This window comes from Heliconius melpomene, chromosome 1 (assembly GCF_056956725.1).
Source record: "Heliconius melpomene rosina isolate 202511_hmr_F chromosome 1, ASM5695672v1, whole genome shotgun sequence".
Lineage (NCBI taxonomy): Eukaryota > Metazoa > Arthropoda > Insecta > Lepidoptera > Nymphalidae > Heliconius > Heliconius melpomene.
In genome coordinates, this window is record NC_140389.1 from 7,860,374 (window position 1) to 7,878,123 (window position 17,750).

The 17,750-nt window shown below is 30.9% G+C and overlaps 2 protein-coding genes across 6 annotated transcripts in view; one reads left to right on the forward strand and one right to left on the reverse strand.

The window, feature by feature from the left end:
• spir (spire type actin nucleation factor) overlaps positions 1-12,664 on the forward strand; it is a 137,504-nt gene extending 124,840 nt beyond the window's left edge. For 2 of the 5 annotated variants that reach the window (XM_085186906.1, XM_085187044.1), the window contains 9 exons: positions 3,155-3,272; positions 3,722-3,799; positions 6,943-7,054; positions 7,350-7,491; positions 8,539-8,685; positions 9,046-9,147; positions 9,284-9,418; positions 9,780-9,976; positions 10,320-12,664. In XM_085186906.1, coding sequence (XP_085043032.1) covers positions 3,155-3,272; positions 3,722-3,799; positions 6,943-7,054; positions 7,350-7,491; positions 8,539-8,685; positions 9,046-9,147; positions 9,284-9,418; positions 9,780-9,976; positions 10,320-10,524 — 1,236 coding nt within the window. In that variant the 3' untranslated portion in view covers positions 10,525-12,664. The remainder of the gene's footprint in view (positions 1-3,154; positions 3,273-3,721; positions 3,800-6,942; positions 7,055-7,349; positions 7,492-8,538; positions 8,686-9,045; positions 9,148-9,283; positions 9,419-9,779; positions 9,977-10,319) is intronic. The other 3 variants (XM_085186987.1, XM_085187097.1, XM_085187178.1) reach the window with 3 other exon arrangements.
• Positions 12,665-13,774: 1,110 nt separating this feature from the next.
• Positions 13,775-16,626, reverse strand: RFeSP (Rieske iron-sulfur protein). Its single transcript, XM_085187635.1, has 4 exons — positions 16,323-16,626; positions 16,110-16,253; positions 15,088-15,265; positions 13,775-14,142 (listed from the first exon to the last, which is right to left on the reverse strand). The coding sequence occupies exons 1-4, from the start codon at positions 16,525-16,527 to the stop codon at positions 13,854-13,856; spliced, it is 816 nt and encodes a 271-aa protein (XP_085043761.1). The 5' UTR covers positions 16,528-16,626; the 3' UTR covers positions 13,775-13,853.
• Between the last annotated feature and the right edge of the window lie 1,124 nt (positions 16,627-17,750).

Sequence of the window (17,750 nt, forward strand, 5' to 3'; positions counted from 1 at the left end):
TTTCTACAAAATTATTAATAATTTTGATAATTAAAAATATCTCTTAACGTACGAATATTACTAAAATTTATCATGAAGTCTAATTTGCAACAAAAATAATGCTGAATCATTGATTTTAAGTAAATTAAAAACGAAACTAAAACATAGCTTTTCTCGATAATAACACCTTTTTAACTTTTAAACACTAAATACTTCGGTACTTTAAATAATTTCCCTAATTTCAAATAGCAATTGCTGTAACATTTTTTATTAAAACAATGGTTTCCGATTACGTGACATAATGGCAATGCAGCTCTTTCATGGATTTAATTACGTAATGTTTTTGTAACAAGAATATTGGACGTCCAGCGTGCAGCTTTATGCAGTTAATTCGTGTTTGTTTTCGTTTAATATTTGAGGTAGGACTGGCAAAGGTATTTTCACATAATATATGCATAATAAATTTATAATTTATATTTATTACCATTACTGACGTATTACTTAAAGAGAATCTTAATTATCTCGTCGAGACATGTTTAATAATTTTATATAGCTTTAAAAAGTAACCGGTGCTAGAATCTCTTGATATGGTCTTGTCATCATACTTATTCTGTGCGCGTAATGTCATTGGAAGCGACGACGCCTGATAACCTCAAAATTGAATGCAATTAATGACCTAATACAATGTTTCTCAACCTGTAAGTAATGACATTATTTTGTGCTGCAAAATTATTAAATATTTAGTATTTACTCGTATATCTACTCGAGGAAATTTATATTTAATTTTTTTTCAAATACTCTGCCTATCGTGCAATATGCGGAATACAGCGTAAAGCTAAAATATCCTTTTCATTGTTCACTACGTTTCAAGCTACTTTTCCAAGTTCAGATATTAAAAAACAAATTAAATAAGACAGCGAAATAATCTCTGTACTTGTTAAAACCATAAAATTGAGGTTTTAAAACCACACTATCGTCGTATGTAAACGTACCGCGTCAAAGCTGATTGCTCATACGGACGATATAAAGGAAAGGGGACGAAAACTCTTGAAAAAACAAAATGTGCGCGCGCTTAGTGTATTGATGTCGTAGAAATATAGGGTTGTCCGTTGCTATATATTTAATTTTTAGATTTTTTTGTAAATTATGTCAATCACTTATTTATTAACTTACCTTTCTGCCGGTGACTTTTTTTACCGGTGGTAGCTTTTTGTTTATATGTTCATTCGACAATTCAAAAGTGCTTATAACAGCCTATTTGAATAAAGAATATTTTGAATTTCAATTTGAATTGTTATTATTTTTTCCCGATAAACATAACGAGATAATTTACATTATACCGATACAATGATTGAAATTGATAGCCTACAATTTTCTTATAATATTATTTCGATTTCGATTATTAGGGATTTCGTTACTCAAGAAAAATCTATATAAAAAAAAATCTCTTTTAGACTGATAAGCTAAACTTTAGATTAATAATAGTTAGCCCCAAGCGTTTTAACATAATTATTTATACCTACATACAAACCTTTATATGTTTGTTTGTTTGTTACTCCGATACGTAGCCAGTAGATATTAGTGCCAAGATACATTTATCAATATTGGTGCTGCGCCTGATGCAGGTCGACCCAGTTTACGTTAAATGCTCTTTATTGAATTAATGGCTTTATATATAAGTGACATGGCGCTTTCAGTCAAGATAATATCATTAATATTTAATGATGCATTATAAAATTTTACATCAGTAACAATATTTAAATTTTAAAAAGTTTTTACTTTTTGTAATTTTAGGAAATAAATGAGTAAATAATATATAAAATATATATCACTCTACTTCATAGCTTTGAGTCCTTACACAGTGTTCTCGGCATTTACACTAACTTACCTTTGTTCGCGTTTACTGTTTGCAAAGTAGTTTGAAACAAGTAGGTATATATTTTAATTAAAATAGAAGCAGATTTTATTTATTTTTTACTTAAAGCAACGATACATATTTTTATGAATATTTTGTTTATGTCAATAAAACACTGAGGAGGGTACTTTCTGTTAATGCCCTTTAATAATGTTTTATCGACGAAAATTGATTCTCTATTGATTAAATTATATGATTTTTCTTTTATTACTTCAAATGTAGCAAAAACACCTAAGGGATGCTAATTTCAATAGCTCAACGTTCAATATTCTGATTCCAAACTGTCTACTGCGCAGTTTTCCACCTTGAATGAATAATCCAACAGTTGCCGTCGTTATAACAGATTCAGTCTGTGTAAACATCTCGACGTTCGCTTCTGTTCCAAATATAATGCCCTTTGAGCTCCATATCTTTGGAGGATGATTCTGATTTCAATTGGCCAAGGTCCAATTGCTTTAAGGTTTTCATTTCTTATATTCATTAATACCAACTAGAATGTCAGTTCCTATAAATTTATTAATGATATTCTATTATTATGAGTTATAAGATATTAATTTCACTATTATTATTATGGAAACAGCCCACTATGAAAAAGCACTACGTTGAGTTCAGCCACTAAACATACAATGTCTAGAATGTCGACAAAAAGCAGATAATGAAGTGTCTTGACATAAGATTCTCTTTGCATTCTCTGCTATATATTATGAATCTTTCTATAATTAAAATATTCTATAATTATTTGTCTATCTTTAATACTGGCTAAGTGCTCACGTAAGATTTTAAATTTATTAGATACATTAATTAAACGGAAGTGAGAGGCGCCGATTTAAATAAAACTGGTTAAATCACCTAAGATTTGATAAATGTCAGTATTATGGGACATGGCTTAATTGAATCTTTATAAATTGGTTATTATACATAAATAATAGTTATATATAAATTTTTGGCACAAAGAAAATAAATAAAAAAATCTTAAGTACCAAGATATTTAATACATGTACTTAATTAACGAAGTTATTAGTTCTCTTATTACGAAGAAAGGCCTATGCATTTAAAAGCTAAAAATAAAAGAAACTACAGAACAAAGAAATAACGATAATTAAAAACCACAAATCGGTATTGGCATATTTCAAAATACTTTCTACTATAACTTCTCTTTTTAAAATTCAATATTTTAAGTATTTCGTTTACATGATAGTGTCACTTAGAAAACCTGGTAAGTTTAAGCATAATTCTAACAATCTTTTATTGTTTGTTTAGGACGATGAAGATGAAGACGACACCGAGACTTGCGTTAGTCCGGAAACCTGTGCTCCCCAACCTTTCCCCAGGCATATAGCCCCGCAACAGAATCCACCGAAACCATGGAAGAGAACCGGTAAACCATTTTTTAGTTAAAAATTTCCATAAATCCTATTATATAAATACCAAAATCAAATTTTATACATATATTTACACGCTGAAGCGAACACGGCTTGAGGTGAAGAAGAAATGGGTAGATTAGCGGATGGCTTCATGATCTCTGGCTTTTGCTATATTTTTATAACTGTGATTGTGATTTACCCAAAAAAAAATAATGAAATGGTACTTACTATTTTGCAACAAATATTAATGGGTTAATTAATATTTAATGACATTGGAATAGGATCGATTTTGATTAATATTATGAGAATCAATAGATAAAGAATTATCCTATGAGATAACCACGTTTGGACCCAAAATTGGTCGAAAAGTCTATTAAAATCTCTCTTAGTATGGACTTAGAATTAAAGTACATAGTCGTAATTAGGCTATAATAAAGCACTTTGTCCACGCTCGCTCGGGCAGTGGAGACGCCGCGGGCGCCGCCGCGCACGCGCATCTCCCACGACGAGTACCACCAGTTCTGCGACGAGACCCTCGAATGTATGATGCATGATACCACGCTTTTAAACGCTATGTTGATTTAATATATTAATAATTTGATATTTATTATTATTATCGTTTTGTAATTAATATGTATCATTATTATTGCTTAAGCGATTATAAAATTCGTTTAATATCCTATCGTCACGCTTTCAAATTATTTTTGTAATTTTATCATGACTAGGACTAATATATATAACATTTCATATATTTACTTATATAGCTTCAATAAATGTAATTAATTTCATATTATTACTTATTTAGTAAGTTTTAGTGTAAAGAGTAGAACAACTACTTATACTCAAGCTTTATTGTATTTAAATTAATAAAATTAGTTAATTAATTTGATTAACATTTATTCGAACTTAGTTATAATGTCACTAATTTCCAAGCCAAAGTTAATCTAAAATATACTATGGTTTGGCAATATACGATAGTTATACCGTCGTAACCACTCGTGGTAATAATTATTTTTGTTATAAGTAAACATTATTGTGTCTTTGAGGTCGTTGAAATATGAAGAACAGAGTTATGTATATTGTATACCTTCTATTTTCTTAATTAGCAAGTTTGTGAGCGCCGTCTTACATTTTTTTACTTTTCACAACATCTACACAGCCACAACTACCTCATTTTCAGTCAGACAGTGTTCCTCATCGTAACGGGTGCCTCTCTATACAAATGACCAAATCTGTAAACTTAAAACATGATCCATATTAGTTTTCGAGAATTTCTATTGCATTATTTGTATTAGAAAGCACCGTAGGTACTTATTGTTGTTTCTGTCTTAGTGCTTTTTTTTAAGTTTTACACTTCAAACGAAAGTTTATTAAAGTACACCTAAATAATAACATAGTAACATACTTCGTTTCGACTTTTGATTAAGTAAAATTAAATATATTAAATAACTAAGTATCTACTCAATTTTATTCTGAATATTTATAAACGATATAAGATGATAAATTATCTTTTTAAATTTTTTCAAGAAAGTTTCTTGAATACCTCAATGTTTTATTAACATTTCTGTTTATTCATCTTATATATTGTTCCTCTATACGATCGAAAAGTAGAGAATGGAATTCATTTTCCAAATGTTCTCTCAGTCATTAAGTCACGCCACCATGAAACACAGAAATGAAAAAAACTAAAAATAATTAATAAATATTAGTAATTATCTGCTCAAAAATATATGAAATTTGGAAAAATGTATATTAATATAAAAGTCCTCATAAGTTTACACTTATAAGGATTTATTGTTGCCAGCTGTGAAATAATTTCGAGAAGTCGTAACAACAAATTTAATTTTGTTGTTTATAGCGCATTTAATATACAAGGCCATTCGAGCGTACCACTTAGAGTCGAGGCACAACCTACAATTCTTTGGACTCTATAACGGTTATCGTGACCTGACTGACACCGAGTGTTGGACAGGTTTGCTTTATTCTGACATGATCTAGACATATTTATATTGGTTACTATTTTTGGTAAAGTGGTTAGTTATTTGTTTAATAAATAAAGGCGATAGGTACAAGTTCAATGAATGGTTGAAGTAATTTTGTATTTCTTGTTGTAGGTTGTTTATTAAATAAAAAAAAAACTCAAAAAAATTTTCATTATGCTCTATTAATTTTTATTATCTGCATACAATTTTGTTTTTAAAATCATTTTTAGTATCGTCATAATTTGTCAGATGATTTTTACAAGCGGCCTTAACCTTTTAAAAGGTGGAGGGAAAGTCGAACGTCAAACGGAAGTTTTGAAATGAAGCTATTTGTTTTTATTGTTTAAGGCCTCTTTAAATATAGCAACTTAACGGTGAACATTGATTATGTATGGTCAGTTTAGTGTAAATAAGATTTTTTTAATCAACTTCAAAGTAATAAGTTAGTGAGCGCCGTCATGGCGAGAGTATTGGTAATTAGAAGGGTCCAGAATTAATTTAGTTCCGCATATGCGGATTTATAATATGCATATGCGGATTGATAATATGCATATGCGGATTTATAATATGCAAAAACTAAGTAGATTTGATTTAATTGCGAATATCTTACTTAGTAGGGGACTTATAGTATGTAAAATCTTGACGCTATCCAGGTAAAGACCTGGAAAATGCAATTGAGTCAAAGTAAATGCGATGTTAAGTCTTTTGTTTCAACACGTAACAAACTTTTGGGAGTGACAAGCTAAGATGTGTAATTTTGTTGAATTTTTATTCGTTTATTTTCTAAAATAATATTAATATTTTAATTGTAATATTGTTATTGAAATAATTGAATATGAAAGTATATTTTTGTTATTTATGAAACGATAAAAGATTAGTCAATGCCAAGTATTTTTAAGCAACATTAAACGGATGCTTATTATAAAACAGTTAATTATTAAGTTAAGTATTCTTAAGTAATTATTGAATCACTTGTGTGCATAATTTTTTTTTCTTAATTATGTACGTGATTTCTTTGCTGAGTTTTATTCAATGCCAATATATTATATAATACTTACTTAAGTGAAGACTTTTTATGACTATATATATTTTTTTAACATTTTCATACATTTTTACTTTAAATAAATATATAATGATTGTTATGAAACAAAGACTGCTTAATTATCAATTTAGAATTCATAAATTCATTCCAATTTCGCTTAGTGAAGTTAAAATATTGAAAATATTGAAATCCTATCTTTGATACAAATATTCCTAAGTTTGCAAAGATTAGTTTAAAATAAGATATAATATATCATTATTACTTACTTACCAGTAACTATTAATGATATGTTATTATTGCGATTTCTACTTACGCCGTAGTATATATACACTATCAGTTATAACAACTGTCAAAGAAAATAATACTTATGTATACTTAATACTATATTATCTGTATCACTCATAATGTTATGTGCTTAAGATACGCTGACATTTTATTTAGATCGCTTCAACCAGTTCTAGACATTTAATTTTCCTTTCGTCATTAATGTTAACAGTACCTATAATAATCATATTTTAAAAATGAAATATTCTAGATATTTCTGTGGATACATATTTTAGAACTGCTTATTTAGTTTAATAAAATTATGTTAAATAGTTCACAAAATTCTTATATTTTTTAAATTTTGTCAATATATTTAATTGATCAATATTGTTGTAGCTTACGACCTGGCGACGCAGTGCCCGTCGCGGCGCGCTTCTATGCGACGACACACCGTCACACACCCGCCTTGCCCTACTACAGATGGTGCTCAATCTTTACCACATTCGAGGTAAGGTTTTTTTGGGGTACATGGGAACCTAGTGTTAAATACTCTAGGACCTCCGTTTCCAGAATGCTTCGCTTGAGACTAAGGGTATAGGGAAATAATTCCTCGTGTTTGGACACTCCTTTCCGTAGTAAAGTGACAAAACTTAATGCCGCACCTTGTCTTATCATAGCGAGAATATGAAAATAATTAATTATTGTTTACATTCATTTGAGCTTGTAATGTTGATCGTTGATCTCGTCAGCTATCTATACTATAATAGGACGACACAACCATCTTACTATTAAATAACTTGCAGGCCAGGATCTCGCGCGTCTTGTACGGGCGCAGCGTCTTTAGCGAGTAGCGACGATGCCCAGCTCGGCGAACTGTCCTGGTCCAGGTCGTCCTTGCAGGATGAACTCATCAAGTCGGTTAGTGGCAGCCCTGTACATCCGCACGTGAGTAGATTGCTTGACGCTTGTTGATAGATTGATAGATCATGCGGCTCTATTGATAGATTGATAAGTTTATAATTTTATAATACCTAATCAACTATTGATAGATTGATCGGTTGAAATTGAATTTTGCGAACGTCAAAGGATTAAAATAAAAAAATCGTTGAAGTGTCATATAAAATAATATGATATGGATATCAATGGTTATATAATCAATGATATTAATATTACTCGTAGATTGGACCTTAATTTAATTAATCCGTATCAAAGCTTAGTGCCTTGATAAAAAATAATAATAGAAATACCAACAAATTATAATGAAAACAAAATTAATAATTGATTTATATAGAACTATAAATTAATTTGATTATTTTTTTGTTAATGTTATTGTACAATATTTACATATTTTAATATCTATATAATATTGTAAATTCTATTTAGTAACCACTTCTCTAATAAAAGGTATGAATTCTCATGTCTGCTGTATTACTACAGGGTCGGACCTAAATATGTTTGGTCAAATGCATGTTTCTTTTAATCTATGATGGAAAGTAAGTTTAAAGCTTGGTTTTGGTAAAAATGCACGTATTTAATTCCTGAATAGAAAATGCACTTTTAACGCTAAAGTTAACAAGTAGTAGATTATTTAGACCGTAGTTAAATGTTACTGTAGTCTTTGTTATACACCGTTGCGAATCAAACCCTATAGTGTTAACTAACTTGCTAAGCTACATTTTTAATTGAGCTTTTGGTAGTTAGATTTTTTTATACACTAACGTCACGTATTCTAAGTAAACAATGTTATTTAATTAGATAGTAAGTATACCTGATTTTTATATAATTATAATTGTGAAGTTCATAATTTACTAAGATTTTTTCAAAAAAGAAATTAAAATAATAAAAGTAATATAAGAAAAGTAGCATTAAATATAATAAGCAACTTCATGTACTTTAATTTGATAGTCTTACATAATAATCGATACAAATACATAATATAAAATGAACAGTTAACAGTAATTTATTAATTTAATAAAAACAATGCAATTACAGAAACAATGGCAAGACGCTATAATGTCTGACGACCGGCTCTCTCTGACGCTTGAGGAAATCGTCCACATCCGGTCGGTGTTGACGAAAGCGGAACTAGAGGTCCTGCCCGTTGAGGGCAGGGTTAAGGAGGACGTTGAAAAGAGAAGGGTGAGTGACATATATATTTAATAAATGGAAATTATTAGAAAACATATAAATTCCCGCCACTCAGCTATGCTTCCAGAATTCGGCGGAAAGGGGAAAATGAAAGTGTCTTAATGGGAAATATTATGTTGTTTTAACGCTAGGTTCCTAGCCTCCCTCTGTCTGTTTAGGCTAAGCTAAAAAAATAAATGTCTCCTATCGTTCAGATTAACAAGGTAAATATAGTATAATCTAGGGACCAAAATACTTATATTGACTTGGTGTACTCTCTAGACGAGAGATTGTACAGAATATATTCACTACATATTTAAACACGTGAGTTAATACGTTGTTTTATAATTGACGTAATACATTTTGTTTCAGGTATGCTTCCTTTGTTTGAAAACACGATTTGGCATTTTCGGTCCGTGGGGACAGAAGTGTAAGTTGTGCAAAAAGACTGTCTGTCAGAAGTGTTGTTCGAAGGTAAGCTTTTGGTATTAAATTATTAAGTTCTTTTACATTTTATTCATTTATCATGTTAGAATGATCTTACATTTCTTACTCTTTTATAATGAGTATGACCACTTAATTAATAACCACTTGTGCCTTCTTTTTCCAGATGCGAATTCCAACAGAGCATTTCGCACATGTACCAGTGGCGTTACTGAGTCCTTCGCTGTTGCCGTCGCCCGACGAGGAGCAGTCCTCCTTCCCGCGCTCGCTGATGGCGCGGCTTGTGTCGCCGGAACACAATGTCAGTTGTTTTTTTTTAAGTTTTCACGTGTTTTCCCTATTACCCTTACAGGGTTGAGAGATTACGAGTATCTGTTAAGTTTATTAAATAACTCTTTGGTTAAATAATTCTACCGCATTTGAACTTTTATATTTGAACTTGCTGATAATAAAATAGATGATTCTAGTAAATATATTTTAATCTCAATAACAGAATTATTGGAATTGTATGTTACATTTCCAAGAAATCAAATTCAAAATGTATTGAAATAAAACATATTTCGATTGAATTTCAAATATAAATCTTTAAATACACGTATTACCGTTATGTAGAAAAAATAAACAAAAATTAAACCAATCATCAACCTTCAATCCATCAACAGGCATCAACAGTAGACAACACGGTGGGCTCGGCCCCCAACAGCCCGCGAGCGCGGCGGGCGGCGTCTTCCGCGCCGGGGTCGCGCGGCGCTTCGGCGCTGGGATATGAGCCCCCACTCAGCATCGCGAGGGCTGACGGTCCGGGAAGTATGCCGTGTGTGTCTACACCGCTGTCGGCTATGAATAGTTTGGAACGCAGGTTTGTAAGACTGTTATTGAGATTAGATTTATAATGTTTTCTTTGGTATAAACGCCATCGACGTCGCATCGATCGTAATACCATACAAATATGAAATGTATTTTATAATTATTGGATATGTATATCATTATTTCGTCGTGTACGTCTAAATAATGTTCATATCATATTCTCCTAGCTTCCATTGAGATCAGAGCACTCCCCACAGAAAAGTAAATAAAGGCTAACTTACTAACTCAATAAAGGCTAGTTAAGGCTTTTCTTATGTTTATTACAGTTTTCTAACTACCACGGCTGAAGATCTAGTTTGGAATCATAAAAATATAATTATCCTATACAATTACAGAGCGCGCTACGGGCGCAGCATGACGGGCGCGGCCGCGGGCGTGGCGGAGCGCCTGCGCGGAGTGCAGATGGCGGTGTGCCATGACTGCAAGGCCATGGTGTTGCAGATCATCAAGTCCTCGCGCGCCGCGCGCTCCGCCTCCCGCGACCGCGCGCTGCGCCACCTCACCCTCGACCTGGCGCCTGTCTACACCGCCGACTGCTGAACGACGCCCCTGCGGACTGCTCTTGAGTGTGACGTCACACACCAGATAGCCAGCTTGAATACGTTGAGTGTGGGCTGCTCATGTTGAGTGCTTACATTTTTTTGTATATATTTGTAAATTATTTCTGTTAGTGCTGTGTATAAAGACATTTTATATTTATAATTGTAAATTTTTATTTTTAATTGCCAATTATTAATGCTTGGAACTTTGTGACTTGTATTTAAAAATAATTTGGAAATGAATGAATGTATTAATTTGTTAAATATCATGGAACGACACTATGAATGTTTTATTTGTATTTTTTAAATATTTTATATTATTAACATGGCAGCCTTAACTCAACTAAATTTGTGACGAATAGCGACTTAACAACACGACTCGGCTCTGTTTCCGTACAATTAACAAGGCACAATCTATTCCTTACAATAATTTATGAAACACCGCCATTGTCATGAAATTGAGAAATCTAAATAAATAGAAATTATAAATAAAAAATATTAGAAAAAGATATTTTTTGTAGTCACGAGAAAAAAGAGCTTCCGAGGTTGTGTAGAATTATATTGTGTTTGTAGGTGGACTGTGATCCGACACTCAACTAGAATGACTTTTGACAATACTATATGACTTTGACAGATAACGTTTCATTTATTTATCGCACAAATTTCATATTTAAAAAGAATAACTATTTACCACAATCAGAGATATTCACACTAAAATATTATATTAAATTATATACTAATTATTGATAATTAAATTAATTATTAAATATTTCAAGATTTATTCAAATATTTTTGTCATATAATAAGAAATAATATGTAATGTGATAGATATAATATATATTTTCTGTATCATAGAATTTATTATCTACAATTTTGAATGTGAATCGATAATCTGTGTTCAAATAAATGTGCTAGAGTGGAGATTTATTATAAATGTTGAGACATTATTCAGTGTTATCAAACTGGAGCATACCATTTCCTGTTAATGACTTGTGTAATTCATCGGTTCTGTTTGACATGATTCATACTTCCCTGTGCCATAACAATTTACACCTGCTTTTTAACATAAGCAATAGCCCGCACGTACAAACTCACTACATTGATTAATGGATTGTGAGGAAAGTTCTAGAAGTTACTATTTATTTTCTGTAAGCTTTAAAGGTGAATTGAATTGCGTACTGGCCACGTTTTGGGTCAAATAATATCGAATTGCGGGGATTCTGTTGTTTTTGTTGTTTTTTGTTAAAAATAACAATTATTCCCTCGAGTTTCAATTAGTGAACAACACTGAGTGATATTTTATTTGGAAACTAATATGAACTCAGTGTTATTGTAGTATTTCAATTTTATTCAATGACGACATCTTTCTGACATTTCTAAATTTTTTACTTGTTTCTTTATTTTTAATGTTTAAACAATTTTCAAAATCTTCGTTATATTATTTTTGATTATTTCTTTTAACGATAATAATTTGATATCTAAATATGGGTAGTATTTAAATAACTGTCTTAGTGTGGCCAGTATTCAATTTATTTTTAATAGTCTGGGGTAGCGTTACTTGATTTCTCTCATATTATTCATGCCTTAGTTTTATTTAGATGTATTTAAATTATTTTGCCAAATATGTAACCATTTTCCACCATTTGTAAATATATCGTCATTATATGTTTCCATTGGTTACTTAACTTTTAGTCATAGATTTCGATGTTCATAAAAAAGTGTAATTTTTATCTTAAGCTTTTTGAGAACTGGGATTTCTTCAAAATTTTACTATTATTATTTTGCTTCAATGTAAATTGGGTCAAGATGTTATGTAATTTTTAACCATTGAGTATGTATTCTTTTTGATCCAATTTACATAGACAAATTATAACAACAGCTTATGTATTTAATTGTTATTTTTCAATTTTGGCCTAATGTTCATTTATGTTTGATGCATGTATATCATTATTATATAATTATCTATTTATGTTATAAATCAGATACAACTAATAAATTTGAATTCCCAGTTATAAATTTTGTAAATGTATGTAAATTTTCGTAGTCTATATTAGATGTTACGTAGATTGTAACCGTCTAAAGCGTACATAAAGTAAAAAAAAAGAATACGGTAACGATATTAAAAATAATTACAAATCGGACATGTGTGTTTATTGATATTCCTTGTATTGATATAATAAATTAACTGGTAATACGTAAATGAAACAAGTAATCGAAAGAAAATTCGATAACGACGAACGTCGACAAAGAAAAAATAATAATTTGGTTAAATGAAATGTATCAAAAAAATCAAATTCCTATTGAGAAACGTCCGCAGTTTCTGCCGAATTCTGGAGGCATTGCGTGTTGAGTAGCGGAACTCTACGATACGCTTTGTTTCGTTACCAGAGCAAGGAAATGAAAATATAAGATATTTCATTGCTTCGAGTGAGATCGAACCGACAGCCGGATCGCTTTTACAGTCGTACGCTTTTTCCCATGCGTCACGACTGGATTCAAACAATTTTTTAGTTCCAATTAATAGTTTTCACGCCAAATTCGCCGTTTCAATCCTCAAAATCATACTTTTTCTATAAGTATGTATTTTTCACTAAAAGTTCATATTTTGCTTTTTATTTCAATTTCTTAAACTATCTTAAAGTTCATACAAAAAGCACAAAATCGTTTATACAAAAATATGTTGGATTTGAAATGATTAGGAAATTCTTGTCTTTAAATGTGTATATGAGACATTAACGAAATGAAATAATAAGAATACTGATAAAAGAATAACTTTTGATAAATATTATTAAAACCCATATTACGTTGGAATTGTCTACAGCTGCTCCAGAGCAAATAATAGGTAAACAATATATAAATCAAAAGTTCAAAATCAGTAATATTTATTTCCCTGGCAAAGTGCTACGTACAAACACACGATGTCTCAAACGGAAAGTGTAAAATAGTGTCTCAATCTGAATCTATCTACCTGCTGCTGCTGAACATATATGTATATATGGAATATCATTGTCAGAAATGGATCAAATTAAAATAAGACCACATGGGAAGCACTAGCTTTCAAATAAAAAAAAATCATCAAACCGGTCGAAAATTCTGAGGTAACAAACATAAAAAATATAGTTAAATTGAGAGTTCCTCCTTTTATATAAACTCGGTTAAATAAACAAAAAATTTTTATGTATTTTAAATTATTTAAAAATTCTACATCAGTTATGAGCATAGTAAATTATTTAAAAAATAAAATAACGAAATAAATTATAATCATAATTTATTGATGTCTATTGAAACAGTATGCTTAGATAAATAATTCTTCTAACATTCAGATAATGTCTATCCTACAACAAGAAGTCCGTCCTCTAAGAAGCTGTGCGGTGGCACTTCCAGGTTCAGAGGAGCTGGTCCCTTTCGAATCCTGCCTGAGGCATCATAATGGGATCCGTGGCAAGGGCAGTAGTAGCCCCCAAAGTCTCCAGCATTGGCTACTGGTACACAGCCCAAGTGGGTGCATACTCCGATAACGACCAGCCATTTTGGATCTTGTACGCGTTGGTCGTCGTGCTGGGGGTCACGCAGGGAGTCGACCGGTACTGCTTTTTCAGTTGCGATTTCGCCTTCAGTTCTGGAATTATACAAAAATGTATTTCTAAATGCAAAACGAAAATTAAAATTTTCGAGATATACAAATATAATAACACTAGCGGTCCGCTCGCGGTTTCACCCGCGTGAACTATGTTATTATTAATTTCTGTATCTATAACTACGTCCTAGTGACGTCTATGCAAAATTTGAGACTCCTAGCATTTGTAGTAACGAAGTTTCATACAAACTTTCGACCCCAAAAACAACCCCTTAGAAATCGAATATTGCAAATTCCCGTCTTAGCGAGCACCTACGTCCTATAAGTAACTCCTATGCAAAATTTGAGATTCCTAGCATTTGTAGTTTCTGAAATTTCGTGATGAGTGAGTGACCTTTCGATTTTATATGTTAGGTATCTACTCCATCAATGCTGCCATTATTGCTGTTTTGTTGTATAATTAATTTCATAGTGATATTTTTTATTAAATAGGATTTTTTTATTCCATATTTTCCTAAGTTACATTCTAAGCATCCATCTAATTTAATGATTTATTATTAATCTAATAATAAATCTAATAATAAAATTATGGTACCATAAAAAAAGAATTCACAAAGTTACTTTTACTGTTTTGTTTACAGTATCAATGTTATTACTTATTACATACTATGGTGCAGTTAAATTCTATTTAATTGCATCATTTCCCTCTAATTATTTAACTAAAATGTACATATACACATATTTTCCTTATTTCTGCATGTTATATTAGTAATGCAACTTTTGTTTATTGTATAAGCAACAATAATATACAAAATCTTCATATAATTTGAATTTTATGTGTCATTCTGATTTATATGTTATATCTAAATCCATTTGGTAATTTTTATGTGAAATTCCCACAAACATTCGTACATCCTCTCAAACTTTCACATTTATAATATTAGTATGATGAGATGCAATATCTATTATAGATAATCATTTATTCACCTGTGACGAATAAAAAGTGGTTTTCCACGCCATTTGAAGGTAACAGATTTTCCTTCAGGAATTTCAGCCAGTTTGATTTCAATCTTGGCTAAAGCCAAAACGTCGGCGGCGGCGGCCATGGATGATATGAAGTGTGTCACCACAGATTTGGCGGCGTATGCTCCAGCCACACTTCCAGCTGAAACAGTTTAAAAATATTTCATAAATAATCATAGCTTTTTATGTATTGTATAGTTCATACTGATTTATTAGTTATGAGCTTAATATTATTTACAAAACAACATTAAGTTGTTAGTATAAATATTATTATTAATATTATTGAGGCCATCATGATGCAGAGGCATATGCTTCGTGTGATTGTAAATGTGACAATTGGGGCTTCGATTTCTCCTTGGGTAAATCCAATATTTAATATTTTCATTTTCTCGCTTTGGTAACAGATTAGAGTTCCGCTATTCAATATGCAATGCCTGTAGAATTCGACAGAAACTGGGAAATGGATGGAATGGATGAACTGGGAAATGTCTTAACATTAGGTTCCCAGGATCCTTCGTCCTACTTTGTTATAGCTTTAATATATTTTTTATAACTTACACTCAAAATTTTATTAACAAAATTCTGGAACAATTTATAAGGTGGAAGAACTGCCTATCAGTGAATAATAATGGCGAAAAAAGGTCCAAATATCAGTCTTTACTTAGCACAGGGGCCTTTTGTATGTTTAGTAGTGTAGGCTACTACAATTGGGGTCACAAGTATCAGGCACTGAGGTTTTCCACATTAGATGATACAAGCTGCATTGAAATACTGTCTATACATTACAATATTCATAGTTATTCATAAACTTTTAAACACTAGACCATACTGTACACAATGTTGATTGATTAATTATAAAATTTGCTAATTGCATAATTCTTATTTGATTAATTGTAATGATGGTTATCTTCATGTAGATGTGATGTGTATATTGTGTGTTCTTTACAAAAATTTTTAGGTTCTTTTGTATAAAAAGTAAAGATTACCTCCAGCAATGAGATAAGTGAATGATTGGCGACCATCAACATTTTCTTCGGCTTTAGACCTGGGGTCTAAGGTTTCTTTGCGACGGTAAGCGGAAAAGTCGGGGTAACCGATGTCTGAGTGTGCAAAACGAACTTGAATTGGCACTGAAATTGACAAGTGTTATGTAACAGATATAATTTCTTGGTAAATCCCATTAAAGTTACGATACTTACAGTTAAGGGGATGCTTTACTTTTAGATTTTGGATGGGCAGGGCTCCATTCAACGATTGCACGGTTGAAGTCTTGGGAAGTGGCTGAACAACTAATTTTTCCACAGGTGTGGGGACCGCTACCACTGGTTTCAAACCATTCGACACGACATTACAGGTGGCCTTAAAATAAGGGGCCAAGTGTCCAGCCCGTGCAACCGAAGTCATTTTTCGTGTTCAATTTACGCAATAGAATTGCTATAATATATTTTTTCGCGATGTGCGATCGCCTAAAGACGAACCGTCAATTTGAAAGTTGTCATAATCTAAAATGTTTCCATATTATAAAACATTATGCCATAAACTTTTCTTCGTAAAATAGTATTTTAAAAAAATAAAAAAACAGTGAATACTTAACAAATTCATACGAATTTGCGAATAAATAAATTTTATAATTCTTATAATGATTTAATTATATCAATTTGAGCAAGTGCTGCCATCTGTATCCGCACATTTGTACCAGTAAGGTTAAAGGCAAGCGTTCTTAAAAATTAAAATACGTTTTTAAAAAACTAGTAAACATGAACAGAGACATAAATAAAATATATTAAATAATTTATGAGAAAACTGTAATAATGTTATAAGTTAAGATATTAGTTGGAACACAAAGAAAAGAAAGGGTTTATGTAATATTGCGCTAAATAATAAGTATTAAAGAAATATTGATAAAATTTAAACATAAACATCTACTTAGGCGTTTATAATAAAGTTCACACGAGGTCGCAACTATCGATGAAAAAGGTAAGTAAGTTATAAATTATAATAATAATAATATAATCGTAAATTGCTTAACTCCTAAGTTTTAGTAAACAGTAAATAAACAGTATTATGTGATTGTACAAAGATTGTCGAGAACACTTTGTTTTCAGCATTTTATAAACAACGTAATAATATCGATGTGGAATGATTCGTTTTTTATTCATTTAGATATCTATTACAATTTAGCAAATGTGTGAGTGAATTTAGGTACAAATACGAAATCTATGGACATTAAATTTACGTTTAAAATAGTTATTACTTTCTGCCATAATTCGAATGTTTAGAATTCCATCACGCAACATCTATACGTAAACTTTATATTTTGCAATAGTATTAAACATAAATTAGTTATCATTATGTCATGTTTATCAACAAATATTTAATGAAGATATCTGTGTGTCAAGTATAATAATCAAATCCTTTAGCCGTTCACCGCAATATAGGCAATTGCCTACGCAGTATATAAATATAAAAATAAACTCTTAAAATATATATTAATCTTTGTATATGTAATAAGAAAGTAATTATTAAATGAGCTATAAATCAATATATATAAACTATAATGCATCTAAAAGTTTCATTTGTCACTTGTATTCAAAAATTGAATCGCGGATGCGCAAAACGTGACAGAA

Bases quoted from the DNA above. Each gene is read 5' to 3' on its own strand.
- RFeSP (XM_085187635.1), bottom strand. From the start codon at position 16,527: ATGACTTCGGTTGCACGGGCTGGACACTTGGCCCCTTATTTTAAGGCC. The intron at 16,254-16,322 runs GTAAGTATCGTA...TGTCAATTTCAG, and splicing joins AGTAAAGCATCCCCTTAACT to TGCCAATTCAAGTTCGTTTT. The intron at 14,143-15,087 runs GTGAATAAATGA...GTATAATTCCAG, and splicing joins CCACTTTTTATTCGTCACAG to AACTGAAGGCGAAATCGCAA.